This window comes from Lissotriton helveticus, chromosome 11, assembly GCF_964261635.1.
Source record: "Lissotriton helveticus chromosome 11, aLisHel1.1, whole genome shotgun sequence".
NCBI classification, from domain to species: Eukaryota; Metazoa; Chordata; class Amphibia; order Caudata; family Salamandridae; genus Lissotriton; species Lissotriton helveticus.
In genome coordinates, this window is record NC_136072.1 from 62,554,508 (window position 1) to 62,570,801 (window position 16,294).

Here is a 16,294-nt window from a genome sequence, read left to right on the forward strand (position 1 = left end):
GACGTTCCTCGTTATGCCTGCCCCATTTGATTCTAGGACCATTGGGTCTATGTGGAACAACGTCTGACACTGTATCATGCGGCGCCTTTATCTTATCCCCCACAGAGATAAATTCATTGTTAAGCAATTGTGGTCACTAAGGGCTAAGTCGACAACTTGGGGGGTGGTACACAAAGCAGTAATACTGGTGGAGACAATGAGGTAATCGATAACCGTCGCACAGTTCCTGCCTATAAAGGTTGGTACCGGATTTCCCTCATTGTCTTCCCCCGGTAGCATAATACATAAGTCCAATTTAAGCATGAGGGTATTGAGAGAATCGCCATAGGCCGAGTGTAGAAAATGGGCCTGATCTTCCCCGTCCTCCCCACCATAACCACATACCCTCCTGCCAACAAAAAGACACATATGGATGTTGAAATCACCTCCCCACAAAATTTCAAACGGTACCCTAATTCGACCACACAACTTTTCAATCTCCATATCGAGTTCATCCACTATAACAATGTTTGAATGATTAAAGACATTGTTATAATGATTAATTACTAGGACATTTCGCCCATCCCTATGTTGTAACCATAACAGCTGCGAATGCAAGCCAACAGTAAGATGAATTTTCACTCGCACCGGCAGCCCCACGGACAGCAGTATCACCAAACCTCCACTAGCTCTACCCCTATTAGAGGGCTTGGCTGGGCAGTTATAGGCAACATAGCCATCAAGGCGGACATCTTCAGTTACCCAGGTCTCCTGGAGACATAGGATATCAAATTGGGTTACAAATTCTAGCCACCCTAAACATACCGCCTTATTATTCCACCCGGCAATATTCCAACTCCCCAACTTAATCCCTCCCACTAAAGATCTTGAGGCCCCAATGGGGGGTACGTCCCTAATCAGGGGGTCATCTGATAGCCGGTGGATAATACCACTCACCGGCGAGCCCATAGGGGGTGTGGTGACATCTTCCAAAATAAGGAGGTCCAGGTTGCCTTGAGGCTGCCCAATTCTCCCTTTGTTGCAGCGGATGGTACAAGCAGCATTAGACCCGGTAGACAGATTATCCTTAATAAACCCTCTCTCCACCAAACCTCTATCCATAACCCCCCCACCGTCTCCACATGTTCCCTCACCCACCTCCCCAGTGTCCTGCTGGCTTCAGTCACACTCCTCCAGGTCGTTAAACAGGTCAAACCTGTTGATGGTCTCCAAGGGCGTAAATGGTTTAAGATGGTCCATTCTCCTGTAAGAGGAGGAATTATGCCTTGGGGCCACGATGTTCCACCCATATGGGTCTGCTGCCGCTGCAGGATAGTGCCCTGATAATGGGTACACATTATTGTACACGGAGGACAGTATGGATTGGAGTACATTTGCCTGGGTAAAGGTGGTGGGGGGGCTGGCGGAAATGGGTAGAGAGGGGGAAACACCACTGAACGTGGATAGAAGTATGTAAGTGGGCGAGGGGTGATATGATTGCTATCTTGATCAGGGGACCAGTTAAGTATGAAATGGACAGCGTTCTGGTCTCTAAAATGTATAACCACCACGTCACCCTCTACATCCTTGGGTCTTCCTCCCAGCCAGGGGAGGCGACGAACATGGACAATATCGCCGTTGATGTTGTTTGGAATGGGTCTATACATGCTCAACCAATGTGTTATTTTATTCTTTAGTTGTGCAAAACCCTTGCGTCGGTTCACCTCTAACTCTGGCACCCCGGTAAGGACTACCACGAAAGGCAATGCTTCCGGTGGGAGTTCTGGAAGGATGGCCTTACTATGGTTCCCCCGTATGGGCCTCCCCAGCCCTCCTCTGATCCCCAGGGGCTTGTCCTATGCTCCTCATCGGCCCACTAGCAGGTACAGCAGGGGGCAGTGTAGGTTTACTTTTTGGCAATACAGAGGTAACTTTATGTAGGAAGGTGGCTACCTGACTATGGTTACCCCAGATTTTTTGCCTGTGTTTAGCTGGTTTTTTGACTTAGTTGACCTGGTTCCCTGCTAATCAGGACCCCAGGCCATCTGCTCTCTCTGTAAAATGGATTCCATGTACCCTAGGTACATACCACAATTGGAAATGGACTCCTTGTCAGCCCCTGTATAATGCACTATAGGTGCCCAGGGCATAGGGGCCACCAAGGCCTACCAGGGGCTGCAGCATATCTTTTGCCACCCCTGGCTGGTCCTTAAATTGACACAACTGGCTGATCACTCAGCTGGGGTAAGGTGGTGTAATCACCCCTTACTTAGATATAGTATACCTATATCTAAACCTATATCTGGACACATATAAACCTGTGAGCCACTCCTATGGAAGGCCTCATCAATCCTGGAGGCAGAGTGCGTGGTTTGATGTGAGATGGAGCCCTAGCATGAGCTGAGCCTGTCTACAGCTGTCGGGAACAACTCCCTAAGCTGTTTCAGGATAATGCCATACCATATACTCTTAAGTGCCTTATAATCCTCGCGGTTATATAGCAACTCTGGTTTGGCTTTATCAAAACATGTCGTGTAAGGTGTCATACGATTTGGAATACTATCCCCTCGCCAGTTCTGGCGACGGGGATAGCATTCCACCCCTCTAGAGGGGTAAGACATGTTCCTTTACTTTAATGCGGTTAATTTCTAAAAGGGCCTTAGATCCACAAAATGGATGCCTCTGCCACAGACAAGAGTCTGGACCCCTGCAGCTGACCGAAACTCAGCAAATGGGGCCTGGACAAAGGGTTTCCTGCCACAGGAGGGTGTCACCACCATCCAGACAGGAGATAGTGGATTGTCGCAGGGAGGTCTGAAAGAAACCAGACACTGCCTGGGGCGCACAAGGCTGCCCCTTGCATAATCCGGCCAAACCGGTTCTGGGGCACTCCAGCCCTCGTGCCAGGGCGGCCTGGATCAAAGGAAAGGGGTGTATCCACCCCCTTCCTGGGTCCCACCCATAGGGGGGGACCTAGCAGGTAATCACGCCCCCCAGATTCGAATAAGAGTGGGAGCAGTGCCAATGCACTTCAGATTTCCTGGAAGAAACATAAGAAACGAAATTCTGGACCCTTCGACATCCTACTCAACGTGGAAGCCCGAAGAATCTCCCTTGTGGTCAAGGAGTGACCACCCTGCACCAGCAGGCACCATCCAGCCCTCGACGTCTACTTTGTTGCAGTTCCCGCCGGAACTCGAGCGACAGAGATCGACGAGATCAAGCTTGCCTGCCTTCCAACAGCCCGATCCACAGTCCCTGCAGAGCTGAGACCCGTGGAGGCGACCGGAAGCGTGGGGCACGCCATCTTGAATTGACCACGAGACGCTGACCGTGCAGCCCACGAGTGACCCTCGAAGCTGTGCACCGGGGTTTGAGAAGCCCCAACCCTGAGCCACTCTTGCACCGAAGCTCACCCCTCTACACTCATCGAGTGCTGCGTGGGGCCCTTCTGCTACTTTTGGCTCAACGCGTTGGCCCGGTCACTTGCCAGCCGGCTAGTGGCCCCTGTGCCGACGAAAACTTGAAATCGACTTGTGAATCTGGTTGCTCCAGATTTACGCCAGCTCCCCTGAAAAGGAGCCCCCACTCTGACCCTCCTGGTTCGAGTGAGAAGCAATCTCCGGGTTCCGCGTGGATTGCTTTTGCCAAGTGTTGTTTGCTCCAATCTTAAAGCCGACAGCGCCGACGGCGAGAGCCTGCGTGGGACAGATCGTGACCTGCTCCTGGACGTCGTAGATGCCCCAGAGCCCACGTGACAACGGAGAGAAGCACCTCGACAGCGACCTGATTGCGCCCGACATTGCCTGGTTCCATCCTGGTTCCACCCTGGTCACTGCTGAGTGACCCAGACTCTGTCCCCTCTGCTTTCAGGTACTTTTCGACTCGAGTCCACCCTTGGACTCCACCGGACACTTCTCTTTCACCCCGCCTGCAGCCCTTTCAGCTTCAAGCACCAAGAGCCTGCGTGACGAAACCCGACTCAACTTCGACCCTGTGCACCCGCTTCCTGTGGGTGAGGTAACTTTGCTCCGCCGGTGTTCCCACACTGGTACACATCTCTAGGGTCTGTGTCTTAAGTTTTGTTCCTCTAGGTTCAGCGGAAGTGTCCTTAAACTTTAACTTTGCAACTTTTACGCACCATTGGTTAACATTGGTGCATGCGTGCGCTTTCCGCACTGCTCCCGAATCCCGTGGGCCTCTCCCGACTTCAGCACTGCTTGTCCTGACTGCTCCCAGCGATTCCCTAGGCCCTAGGCCTAACCACTGTTCGATTGGTATCTCTTATACCACTTGTTTAGTATATGGTGGTTTGAGTGGCCACCCGCCCTCATCCATAATTGTGCAACTTGTATGTTTAAACTGTGCTTTTGATTTAACGCTTGTGCCCCTTTATTCATAAAGAATACTGGGGATTGTTTTAGTAATAAACACATATATTTTTATAATATATACTTGTGTGGTGTCCTTTCATTTGATATTACAGGATTGTATGTGGTAAAACAGCTCGCTTAACACGACCTCTTAAGTTAAGCCTTTAGGCTGCTTAGTCCATGCTACCCCTAGGATAGCTTGTCTAACAAGGTTGACTTACAACCTGACACCATAAGGGATTGTTTGGTCTGATAATAGGTGGTTCCAGAATTGGAAACATCACCTATCAGGCCAACTTCTCACACTTTAGATATACTTTCTCTAGGGATATGTGGTATAACCACAGTCTGGGCAGGGGCAGGTGTAGGGGTTACAGCAGGGGTGCTTGAAGGGGTTGGTAAGAGGGTAGTTTGTAAAACAGGGTTAGGGAGAACCTTAGTGGTGGCTGGCTTGTTACCCATATCCCGCTCTATCTTCCCTAGCCTATCATCCATTTTATTAAGTCTTTCTACGATAGCAAGAGTGTATGTCCTTATTATACACTCTATACTATCCAGCAGGGCATGGTTTGGGGATTCCTGTAGTATCACACCCATAGATGAATTGTCGGTGCTGGCCTCCGGTACTTTGGGCGTGGGGCTTATGTGTATAGGTGATATTACCATGGTTCCCTGTGCCGGTGCTGGTGCCCGCTCCCCCCCTGATTTAGTATTAGCTTTATTAACTTTAATCCCAAAATCGGCATGATTTAATTTGCGCTGCCCTATATCGATCTTTTTCCGCCTTTTTTTGTTTGGTGGGGGGCCATAAGTTTTAGTAGGCATAACTTTTTTGGCCCTACTCCTAGCGGGTTTACTTTGCCTCTGAATAGGGGTTATCAGTGCCTCAGTTACAATTGTGGTCTTAGTTACACTGGGATTAATAGGATCAATAGGGGCATTCACAGTATTCTGGGACTCAATAACGTTTATAGGCGTACACTCTCTAAATATTAATGGAACATTTTCCTGGGAAAAAATACAATCAGTCTCTGTTAAAGTCCCCTCCGAAGTAGAAATGATCAATAAGGGTGAATCTGGTAGTGTCCTATTTTTCATGCCTTCCACCGAGCGCCGGCGCTCAGCCCGTTGTTCCGCTAGACTCGAAATACTAGGGGTATCCATAGCAGTTTTCTTGAAATAATTGTCTAGTGACCCATTTATCAAGCTCACTTGCTTATCCTGAGCGACAAGTTCCGGGGTTAGGGCTTCAATAGACATTTACGCTGATGATCCTACCCGCGTTAATATTCGGCCAGAGAATATGGCCCAGCCCAGCCTTTTCCGGCCTCAGAGGGCCCGCTCTTTGCCCGGTCTTCGCGCGCGACCCGCGTTCGCGCAACTAGGCGGGGCTATGTAGGAGGGGGGGGGCGGGAAGAGGCAGCAGGTGTGCGCGATGGCGTGGCGCAATCACCTGTGGGCCTCGCAGTCCCGCTCCCGCAGGAAAGGTCCTCAGGGTCAGCTGCACGGTGAATGAAAATCCGGGATGGAGCACGCCGGCTCCCGCTGCCACGGATGTTGCTGCTGTGTCCAGAGCATGCAAAAAGGTTCCCCAAAGTCCAGGGTAATGGAAGCAGAGTCAGCCAAAAACGACTACGAGCGGCAACCCTTTGTTTCACTCATATTAAGGGCCATAGTTTTGCTTTCATCTTAAGCGCCCCTGCTTTTCATGATCGCGGCATGTCCTAGAGGCTACAATGTATCCACTCGAGCGTTCATCTCAAATGGGACGAGATGGCATCTACTCGCCTTCAGTCTTCGCCGCAGCTAACTGCACGCTGCACGCTGCCCGCAGCTTGGAGAATAGCGACTGGTGTCGTTCTAAGTTAGACAGTACTCTCCGCCCACAGAAGCACAATGCACACCAGCGCACCAGCGTTACATCAGGCCTCTTCTAACCTCCCCGAAGCCTGGCGTTGTGGGCACGGAGGGTAGTGAGTGCGTTGGAGGCACTCGAGGCGTTGGAGGCTTACGCTACTCGCCGGTGATTCTCAGCACTCGCGGCTCAACAGCTGCTTCCGCGGCTCGCCTCGCTCCTCACCGGCGAGCGGATCGTTTGACGATGTGCACTTCACAAAGACACGCTGAAGGGTCCCGCTCCACGCCGGATTCTTCACGGCACCCCTTCAGCCGCCGCTCGAGGCTCAGGGCTCAGGGGACTCAGGGGGCTCACACTACCCAGCCCGGCTCCACCGCCGCACACACAGTTCCCGCACAGCTCTGCACAGCTCCTCCCACTTGCCTCGGCTTCAAAGAGTGGAGGAGGTGGACTCAGTTCAGTCAACAAGTGAACTGAGGTAGGCTGGGGTGAAACTGATGATTTCATGTCGAGGATAGGATACAAGGATACCCATGCTAATGTCTGTGGGGCAGATTTACAAGCCTCTTGCGCCACTTTTGCGTCATTATTAACATGGGGAAAGTGACGCAAAAGTTGCGCAAGGAGGGGCTTGTAAATCTGCCCCTGTATGTTTTGTTTGCGTTCTTAGGCAAAAATAAAAAAAATGAGTAGTAAAAAACAATATATATTTGTTGTAATAGAAATGTCTCTTTGTACCTTTTAAGCACCTAAACACACAGGAAATTAATTGAAACATATTGTGAATATTTAACATTGTAATTCTGCAGAAAACAAAGAGAAAGCTGTTTTAAAAGAAAAGTGACATCTGTCATGAAGTACACCGTTGTTTTCTGGGTGGGATCACATCGTATGTCATATACAATCGCATGGGAAGGGGTGTTTTGGGAGACTCGTTGCTGGATCCTATAGCAGCAGAGATGCGATGCAATGGCGCGCACATCTTCAGGCTTCTGCTGAGCCAAGCGAAGGATTCGAACTGTCTCACCCATAAGCAGGTCTCACAGTGAAGCACATTGTGTGGCCTGGCTGAACCCTCTAGTGCCTTATTAGAGCGCCTTCACCTTCACTGGCAGTTGCAGGGGTAAGACTGCATCAGTATGTGTAGGGTGAGATTGGTAAGGCGGGCACTCGGGCAATGGGGCCGGTATCCGAGATCCAGACGCGGCCACTTTTTGGGCAGCTTTGGTCTATGCCAGTGCAGTTCAGATGCCTCCCCCGGCCCAGTGGGGGCCTGAGCGGCCTGTGGGGGGCAGACGGGCTCATCGGCATGAAGGGCCTCGCCAGCCCCAGCCCGCCACGCACAGGACGAAGCACGTGCTGGCTGAGCAAGAATGGAAGCTTCAACCAATTAAAATACGAGTTGAGCAGCTCTTATGTCTCAAGTATGAACATTACTAGGACGAGCAGGAGGTCCTTCGCCGATCCACACAAAACCGACTGTTACCTTTCCTGTTTGTAAAGGTCCTCCCTTACCGAGCAGGTTTCTCAGCCAATCCTCTTTCAGCCCAGGGCTAGAAGTGGGAATTTCCCAAATACCAAGACTTGTCCATCCTGCTCCCCCTTTCATCATATGCAGAAGAAGGAGCAACAGTGACAGCAACTGAACGAGACCCACTTCTGCCCCGCCCTTGATGTGGGTGTGGTCTCAGCCCAGTTCAGAATCCGGGCTATAAATGGACACCTGCTTTGAGGGGTCGGACACCCATCAAGACGTCTTCGCCTCGACACCAATACCCAAGCCAAAGAGACGACATGAAGGCTGCTGTCCTGACTACGGTCCTGTTGTTCGCGACATGTGTCAAAAGCCAAATATCAGGTAAGCTCACAAGACTCTTATTTTCACTTAAGATGCGTTATCATCGGATCCATTTATGTGCGAGAGTGAAAGGTGTAACATTAGCAGGTGATGCCCACAGAGAGGAGATGAGGGGTTGTGGGAGTCTGCTTTTAAAGGAACCGTTGTAAATAATACCAGGGCCATCTAGGCCACGGCGGCTGCACGTCAGAGGACTCCCCGCCGTAATTAAAGACTTTTGCATACCCAGAGAGGGTTTCTCTCCTCTGTCCCCCCTCCCCTTGTTCGTGCCTTCTCGCCCCCTTGCCCCCCGCACACCAGCGAGTCCTATTGCATTGCAAACGCTTGTTTTATTGCCGTGGGTTTACACATACTGACCGGGCCGGTAAAACACCAGTCAGTTCAGTTCAGGGGAAGTATCCAGGGGACTGGTCGGCCCATCAGGTGCTCCTCGCTAAGAAATCCCACAAATAGCACCCCCCAATTTGACCTGGCATTGCTCGACCGTGGGGAGAAGTGGGGGGGGGGGAATTCCGAGAGGTAAGGATCTGACTGGACCCCACCCCGTCGCCAGCGGTGGGTTATCAGGCAGGGCTGGCGGAACATCGCAGGCCTGATAAGAAACTTTCTGAGCTCTCGCCTACAAGGGGGTCTCGTTGAGTCCAGAACCTGTCGTGGGAATAAGACACCATCTGTATAGCGCCTACCGCCTCGCCGGGGTCTTTTGTGCGCCTCTTTGACACAGCATTGCGTTGCCTGTTACATGTGATTTGTTTGGCACCCCGGCTCACCCGGCCCCATCATGTCTGTCAGCGGGGGCCCCCCCCACAAACACACACACGCGTTGTCCCATATTCCTTGCCCTTTCCTTAATCCGTGTCAGTCTCCTGACTGTACCATTTGACAGATGCCATATTTGAAACTTAACCCCGTTCAATGTCTTCCCATCGGACCCCCGCACTTTCTCCTGTGCTCTGTTAGCCCGGGACTGGTTTCGGGCACACACTGTATGTTTTTTACCTACTCACCACTCGTTTTTGTTCTACCCAAAGCAGGAACCTCTGTAAGACTGAAACAGTAAATTGCCCTGACGCGGGGAGTTTTCCCTCTGCTCCTTTGGGGCTGCTCCACATTACATAGGGCGGACGACTGTCATTGGTACCCAGGGGCCAGGGGGCAGCAGGTCTAGATGTGCAGATGGCGGATCCAGCCAGGCTCTGCCATCATTAATCCTGCAGGGCTCTCTCCTCTAAAGAGGCGAGGAGACGGCCAAGTCGGTTGACGTGCCATCTGACGCCTCTGCATCATACCCCGGATCCACCTATCGAGTGCAGCCCCTAGGCTTCACTGGAGTCAGAACAGTGTGACAGCCCTATTTAAAAAAACAGGGCAGTCCACTACCCTACAGACGACCCAACTACTCGGGGTAGGACTGACAGGAAAATGACGACCAACCCTTTACATTGCTGAGCTGGACATGGGCTTCTGAGCGCTACTCAAATGTTGACGGTTGAAGCCGGACGTAATTAGACTGGGCTGAGCCGTCTGTGCGGCATATTACGTAGCCCTATATTTTACTGTAAGTATATATAACATTACACGGCTCATGATAAATATTAGCTGTTACTATGATACAAGACATGCTACTCGAAATAGCCGCCTCACAGGGGTGAAACGTGAGGTGTCGTTGACCCCCGATGGCTCTGTACAAGATCGTTAACAGAACTTGGCGATTCCAAAACTGCTACTTTCACTTTCAAATGAAGGTTTATGTCTGTTTCCACGTGGGGACTCATTTGTTATACCTCTGTTTCTTTCGATAGATCCCAAATGTGTAGTTCTGTACAAGTCTGTCCCGGTCACCTTTGAACAATGCTCCGGATACGTCACTGTCGGATCCTGCTCCGGAGGCTGCTCAAGCACTGTCTCGTAAGTGATCTTATGTTTGTGTCCCGGAGGTGATGGGTGTTGGGACACCTGGATAGGCAACACATATACACCTTATATTTAGAACCTTTCCTTTGCTCAAACACCTGCAGGGATGACACATATATCACAATTCATTACCCAATGGTTTTAGTGATGCTTAAGTGGTCGAGTTGAGAGATCCAATTTGTGCATTTTTTTAAAGGTTTTTGGGGTTTGTAATAATTTGTACCGTTTCACAGCTCAGAATGAATTAAAAAGTGGGTCCTTCCTACTTATCAACTAGCGGTGGGTGTGGAAACGGTTGTACTTTAGAGGAGGGCAAGGCTCAACCAGCTGTAGGGCTCTACCAGGCAGCCCGCACCGCTAATGCGCGTTAACCACGCATCCCCTTACCACCCATCCCCTTACCACCCATCCCCTTACCACGCATCCCCTTACCACGCATCCCCTTACCACGCATCCCCTTACCACGAATCCCCTTACCACGAATCCCTGAACCATGCGTTCCCTGAACCATGCGTTCCCTTACCATGCATCCCCTTATCACGCATCCCCTTACCACGCGTGCCTTTACCACACATCCCCTTACCACACATCCCCTTACCACACATCCCCTTACCACACATCCCCTTACCACACATCCCCTTACCACACATCCCCTTACAACACATCCCCTTACCACACATCCCCTTACCACGCATCCCCTTACCACGCATCCCCTTACCACGCATCCCCTTACCACGCATCCCCTTACCACGCATCCCCTTACCACGCATCCCCTTACCACGCATCCCCTTACCACGCATCCCCTTACCACGAATCCCTGAACCATGCGTTCCCTTACCATGCATCCCCTTATCACGCATCTCCTTACCACGCATCTCCTTACCACGCATCTCCTTACCACGCATCTCCTTACCACGCATCTCCTTACCACGCATCTCCTTACCACGCATTCCCTTACCATGCATTCCCTTACCACGCATCCCCTTACCACGCATCCTCTTACCACGCATCCCCTTACCATGCATCCCCTTACCATGCATCCCCGAACCATGCATTCCCTTACCATGCATTCCCTTACCATGCATCCCCTTATCACGCATCTCCTTACCATGCATTCCCTTACCATGCATTCCCTTACCACGCATCCCCTTACCACGCATCCCCTTACCACGCATCCCCTTACCACGCATCCCCTTACCACGCATCCCCTTACCACGCATCCCCTTACCACGCATCCCCTTACCACGCAACCCCTTACCACGCATCCCCTTACCACGCATCCCCTTACCACGCATCCCCTTACCACGCATCCCCTTACCACGCATCCCCTTACCACGCATCCCCTTACCACGCATCCCCTTACCACGCATCCCCTTACCACGCATCCCCTTACCACGCATCCCCTTACCACGCATGCCTTTACCACGCATCCCCTTACTACGCATCCCCTTACCAATCATCCCATTTCCACGCATGCCTTTACCTCGCAATCTCATGGTAAAGGCATGAACGGCAGGGGCATATGTGCTCAAGGCTGAAAAACATTATTTCAAATGAAAATAAAAAGAATGCCCAGCTCGATATTACCCAATTTACCAAACTGTTGCAACGTAATCATATTAAAATGATAATATGCAGTATCAAAGATTAAAAGGATGCATTGGATCTATATTAATTGAGCATACATGCCGATTAAACTGTGAAATGTAAAATGTTGACAAAGCCTGGATAAAACTTCACGCTTTGTCATACAAAACTCACAGTACACATAGAGAACATGTACATGTTGGCAAATATTCCAGCACTACAAACTAGCACGTGCATGAAATAAACAAAATACATGCTGAGCTGGAAAATGATCAGGCAGACATGGACAGAGCAGAGGCAGCATTACCACATCACATTTGTTTGACCTTGTGTGCACTTCTGATAATAAAGGGAAGTACAAGAACCATAAATACGCATTATTGTGCGGGTATCGGTACAGTGCTAGGGCATGCTTCACTACACGGCAAAGGGAAGAAAATGTTTCATATTCAAGGCATCCCACACAGTTATCCTGTTCTGAAAATTAGAAAAAAAGGTATGGTCACAAGTGAAATAAAATGATTTAGTTTAGTTCAGAACTTCGATCGTTTTCGAGCTGCTATAGCATTCAAAATAGAGTCCCTGGTGGTCAGAAGAGACCAATGGATGCAATAATTGCTCATATTGGGGCCTATTTTTGAAGAGTGCTTTACACACCCACGAATGCTCTTCACTGAGATCTTGGAGGAGATCCACCTGCACCTCTTATAAAACAATGTGTCCTCTATGATGGATAATGTATGTAGCCTTCCCTCTCAAATCAAGCTTTATTCGGATCATTCAAAATGTCCATAAAAGCATACTATAAAATACAATAATTCATTTATAATCAAAATCTAAGTTTTATCCAAATATAATACTAAAAACACCACTTTAACATGATTCTAAAAAAGTATACAGGTTCGTAATACAGAACTGCCTTCCCTCTCATTTTAAGGGACAACTATTTGAAGAGGAGAGACAGATATAGAAGGAGATGAACAGCATTTTTGACATGTCCAAGGACTTAGTATCGTTGTGATACTGATTCTCTTCGGGCGTGATCCCTGACAAGGGTGCAGGCTGGGATTGTGAGCTCATTGACCTCGAGCCCACTCCCAGGCCAGTCCTGCCCATGTCAAATTACTGGCAGCAGTCCACTGTCTGACCGCTGGACCCCTCCGGAGAGTCACTGAGGCAAGGCAATCCTAGTACCTGCCCCAGGTATTGAGATGCATCCACATCAACGTGCACTCGTTTATCACCACGCACTAGCAAATGGAAAAAATCAATGAGTGGAAAGGGGAATCTACTGAGCTGACCACTTCTGTCAAATATTAGATGCCATCAAGTGCAGTCCCATGGCATGCCAGCCATCCAGCAAAAGAAAACATTTCTGCAACAGATACTTCTGGCACTCTGTCAATGTGCAATATTCTGCAATGTAAGGGTAGCTTCCGTGACATGAATGGTGTCTTTCCTGGGCGTACACATGTCGTCTGCATGACCTGACAGTCTGTTCTTGCATGTAAGGTGGTTTCTGGGGATTTCAGTGATAAGTACATTTACCTAACTCATGCTGGAACTGCTTGTGCACCTGGGAAATGGCATCACAAATGCAGTCAGTTATAGCTGCACCGCATCCCAATGCAAAACCTGGGACTAAAATTGACTGAACGCCAGTATGTAAAGTCTGCAATATTTTCACGGTAAACATATTATCATTAATGCTATCATTACCAATCTCTTCACCTTATTTGATGACAGTCTACCCTGTCTGAATTGACATATAACAGAGCACACCCACATATGAGGGTCATCATTGAGCACACTTTTGGTATCCTAAGCCCGCGCTGTAAAATGCCACGATCATACAGGTGGCTGTGCCCCAGTACTCCCCAGAAGTACTGTGCAAGATCATTGTAATCTGTTGTGTGTTCCACACATCCCAAGCAAAAGGGCTTACAAGTAGACCATACCAGACAATGGGTCTTTTCTACCATTGCATTCAGGCTCTAGAACAACATCACTGTATCCATCAAGACTGCACCAATGCTGCTTCAATTTAGGAAATAGTTGAAGACTTAGACTGTTGTCTTAGTTTTCCTTTGTGACTCGGTCCATACATGTCTGCCTCTGTGAGCCGTATCTCAATAAGGGCTAGGAGATCGGAACCGCGAGGTTGACCGTAAGGGGGGAAATACAAATGTGACTGTAATGAACAGAAGACTCTACTTTTCTCTGAAGCAGTTTAATGAACAAACAAGAGCACATGGCTCGTGTCAAATAAGTACATAACACCACCTCTCCCCCCTTCTTTTTAAAAGGAAGCGAAAACAATCCCACCTCACCTATACATAATACCCCACCCAACCATCAGAACAAGAATATAACAATGACATTTAAATAACATTTTGTTATGAGGAAGGACCAAAACAGAAGCATGACCTCCTACACATGACCTGTGATAGTTAACACACACACATACTCCTGTAGGTATCTGGGTCGATTCCTCTTTTTTGCCACTCTCCTTTCAAGCCATACCTCAGCAGGTGAAGTCTCAGCAGATACCTGAACCCCTAGGTGACGGGTGGCAGGGCCGGAACACCCATCTCCCTTCTGAAAATACTCTGCATGATCTTCACCTTGCCCCTCGCATGCAGTTTTTTTGTGCACAACCTGACTTAGTCGCACCGCCTTCGATTTCCTTTCCGCTACCTCTTTGATATAATGCCACCCGTCTAAGATTCAATTTCTGTGCATTTTCTAACTCAACCCAATTTCCCCCATGAGCCATCACCTTGAAAGGTCCTCTAAATTTGATCAAACCGCTACTCACACCACCACTTCGTACTTTGACCCAATCTCCCTCTTTGATGAATCTTGCCCTCTGTGTGTTTCTCAAACCACCACCCTTTGCATGTGGAGATGTACTTTCTCGCATCCATGAAGGATCCAGTTTTGTGCCTGCTTTCCTGCCCCGCATCATTTCCAATGGAGACAAACCAAGGTTGGAATTCACTGTGCTCCGATAAGCCCACAACATGTCTTTGACAGCACTTTGAACAGACAAGCCCACGCTCACTGCTAATTGCGTGGTCCCTCTAACCAATTTGTTAAGCCTTTCAACCAATTCATTTCCTTGGGGATTATACAAAGAGGAACAGACATGCCAAATTCCTTATTGCTCCATGAATATTTTCATCTCCTGCAAAATAATCCGGGTTTCATTGTCAGTAAGTAATATGGAGGGTATTCCCTCCCTCCTAAAAACTTCACTCAGCATCTGAATAGTGTGTGTAGTAGAATTATTTCTCATAAAAACACTCCCAACCGCTTAGACTTGGCATCACCAAAACCGCAGGAAATTTCTCGTGTTCAGAAAGCATAACAAATGGCCTAACAAAATCCAGGCAAACTTTCTCCCACACACCATTAGCTTAAGTCACATGCTGCCCTTCAGGAAAACGACCCAAACCAACCCTCAGCCCCCTTGCATGCCTCACATCTCTCTATCTATTCCTTGACCTGACTGTCCATGACGGGCCACCAGTTCTTCTCATGCAATCGCTGGATGGTCATGGTTCGCCCTAAATTCCCTTCATGCGCCAACTTGATCAATTTCACTATGATGACACAGGGTGTTACACACCTTTCCTGTCTTAATACCAAATGATCATCATGTATGGCTAATTCATCCATCACCTTATAAACGACCCCACACCTTCCGGCACAGAGCTCTCCCTGCTCAATCCTCATGTTACCATCACAATAACCACAAGAGTTAAATCCTGTTTCATGGCACCTATACACTCCTTTTCACAAATAGACCCTAATGATTCCTTTGTGACTTCGTCTATACTTGCCACCACTTACTCAATCTCAGCTGTTTTGTCTAACAATCTGGACAGGCAATCAGCCACTTTGTTTTTCCACCAATTCTTAGCACCACCTGGACCCATGACCATCAGCACAGGTTTGTGATCAATTCTTACAAGAAATGCAGTGCCTCACAAGCATACCCGGAAATAGTACATTGCCCATACAAAAGCCAACCCATCACACTCTATAACGCAATAGTTCAGTTCCATTTCAGTCAGGGAACATGAGGCAAACGCCATGGTGTGTTCAACCGTTCCGTACACTTCTGCGAGGACAGCTCCAATTTCCACAGCACTTGCGTCCACAGTGACTATAGTACTCAAACCTGAGTGATAGAGGGACAAGATATTTGCCTGGGCAATGTCATTTCTAACCTCAATAAATGCTTTTTGCTGCAACTCACCCCACTCAAACTTTCTTCAATTTATCAGCAACTCCCTTAGCGTCTCAGTCGTATGCTTAAAATCCCTAACAAATGTTGAATAGTGTTCCACCAGACCCATGAAGGACCTGAGGGAATCCCATCTCCCAACTTGGGAGTTAACAATGGCACTCACAAGATTCGCTTTGGGCTTTACAATATTTCCTGTAAATAAATGTCCCAAATACTACACCTACTTGACCAGAAACATGCACTTCTCCTCACAAAGGGTCAGTCGAGCAGTCCCCATGCATGTCAATACCTCTTTCAGGATTCTATTATGTTCACTGACATCATCCTCAAAAAATAAGATGTCATCTTGGAAGACAACCACATTTCCATCTCAGAAAGAATCATCGTCATTAGTCTCTGAAACACACTGGCCGCTGAACATAATCCGAATGGTAGTCATGTAAACTGAAACATACCCTCAGCTGTAATGA

The 16,294-nt window shown here is 48.9% G+C and overlaps 1 protein-coding gene across 1 annotated transcript in view; it reads left to right on the forward strand.

The window, feature by feature from the left end:
- Positions 1-7,920: 7,920 nt before the first annotated feature.
- Positions 7,921-16,294, forward strand: part of LOC144790630 (uncharacterized) — a 33,414-nt gene continuing 25,040 nt past the window's right edge. The window contains exons 1-2 of the mRNA XM_078665359.1: positions 7,921-8,068; positions 9,871-9,976. Of these exons, the coding sequence (XP_078521485.1) occupies positions 8,005-8,068; positions 9,871-9,976 (170 nt within the window). The 5' untranslated portion in view covers positions 7,921-8,004. The remainder of the gene's footprint in view (positions 8,069-9,870; positions 9,977-16,294) is intronic.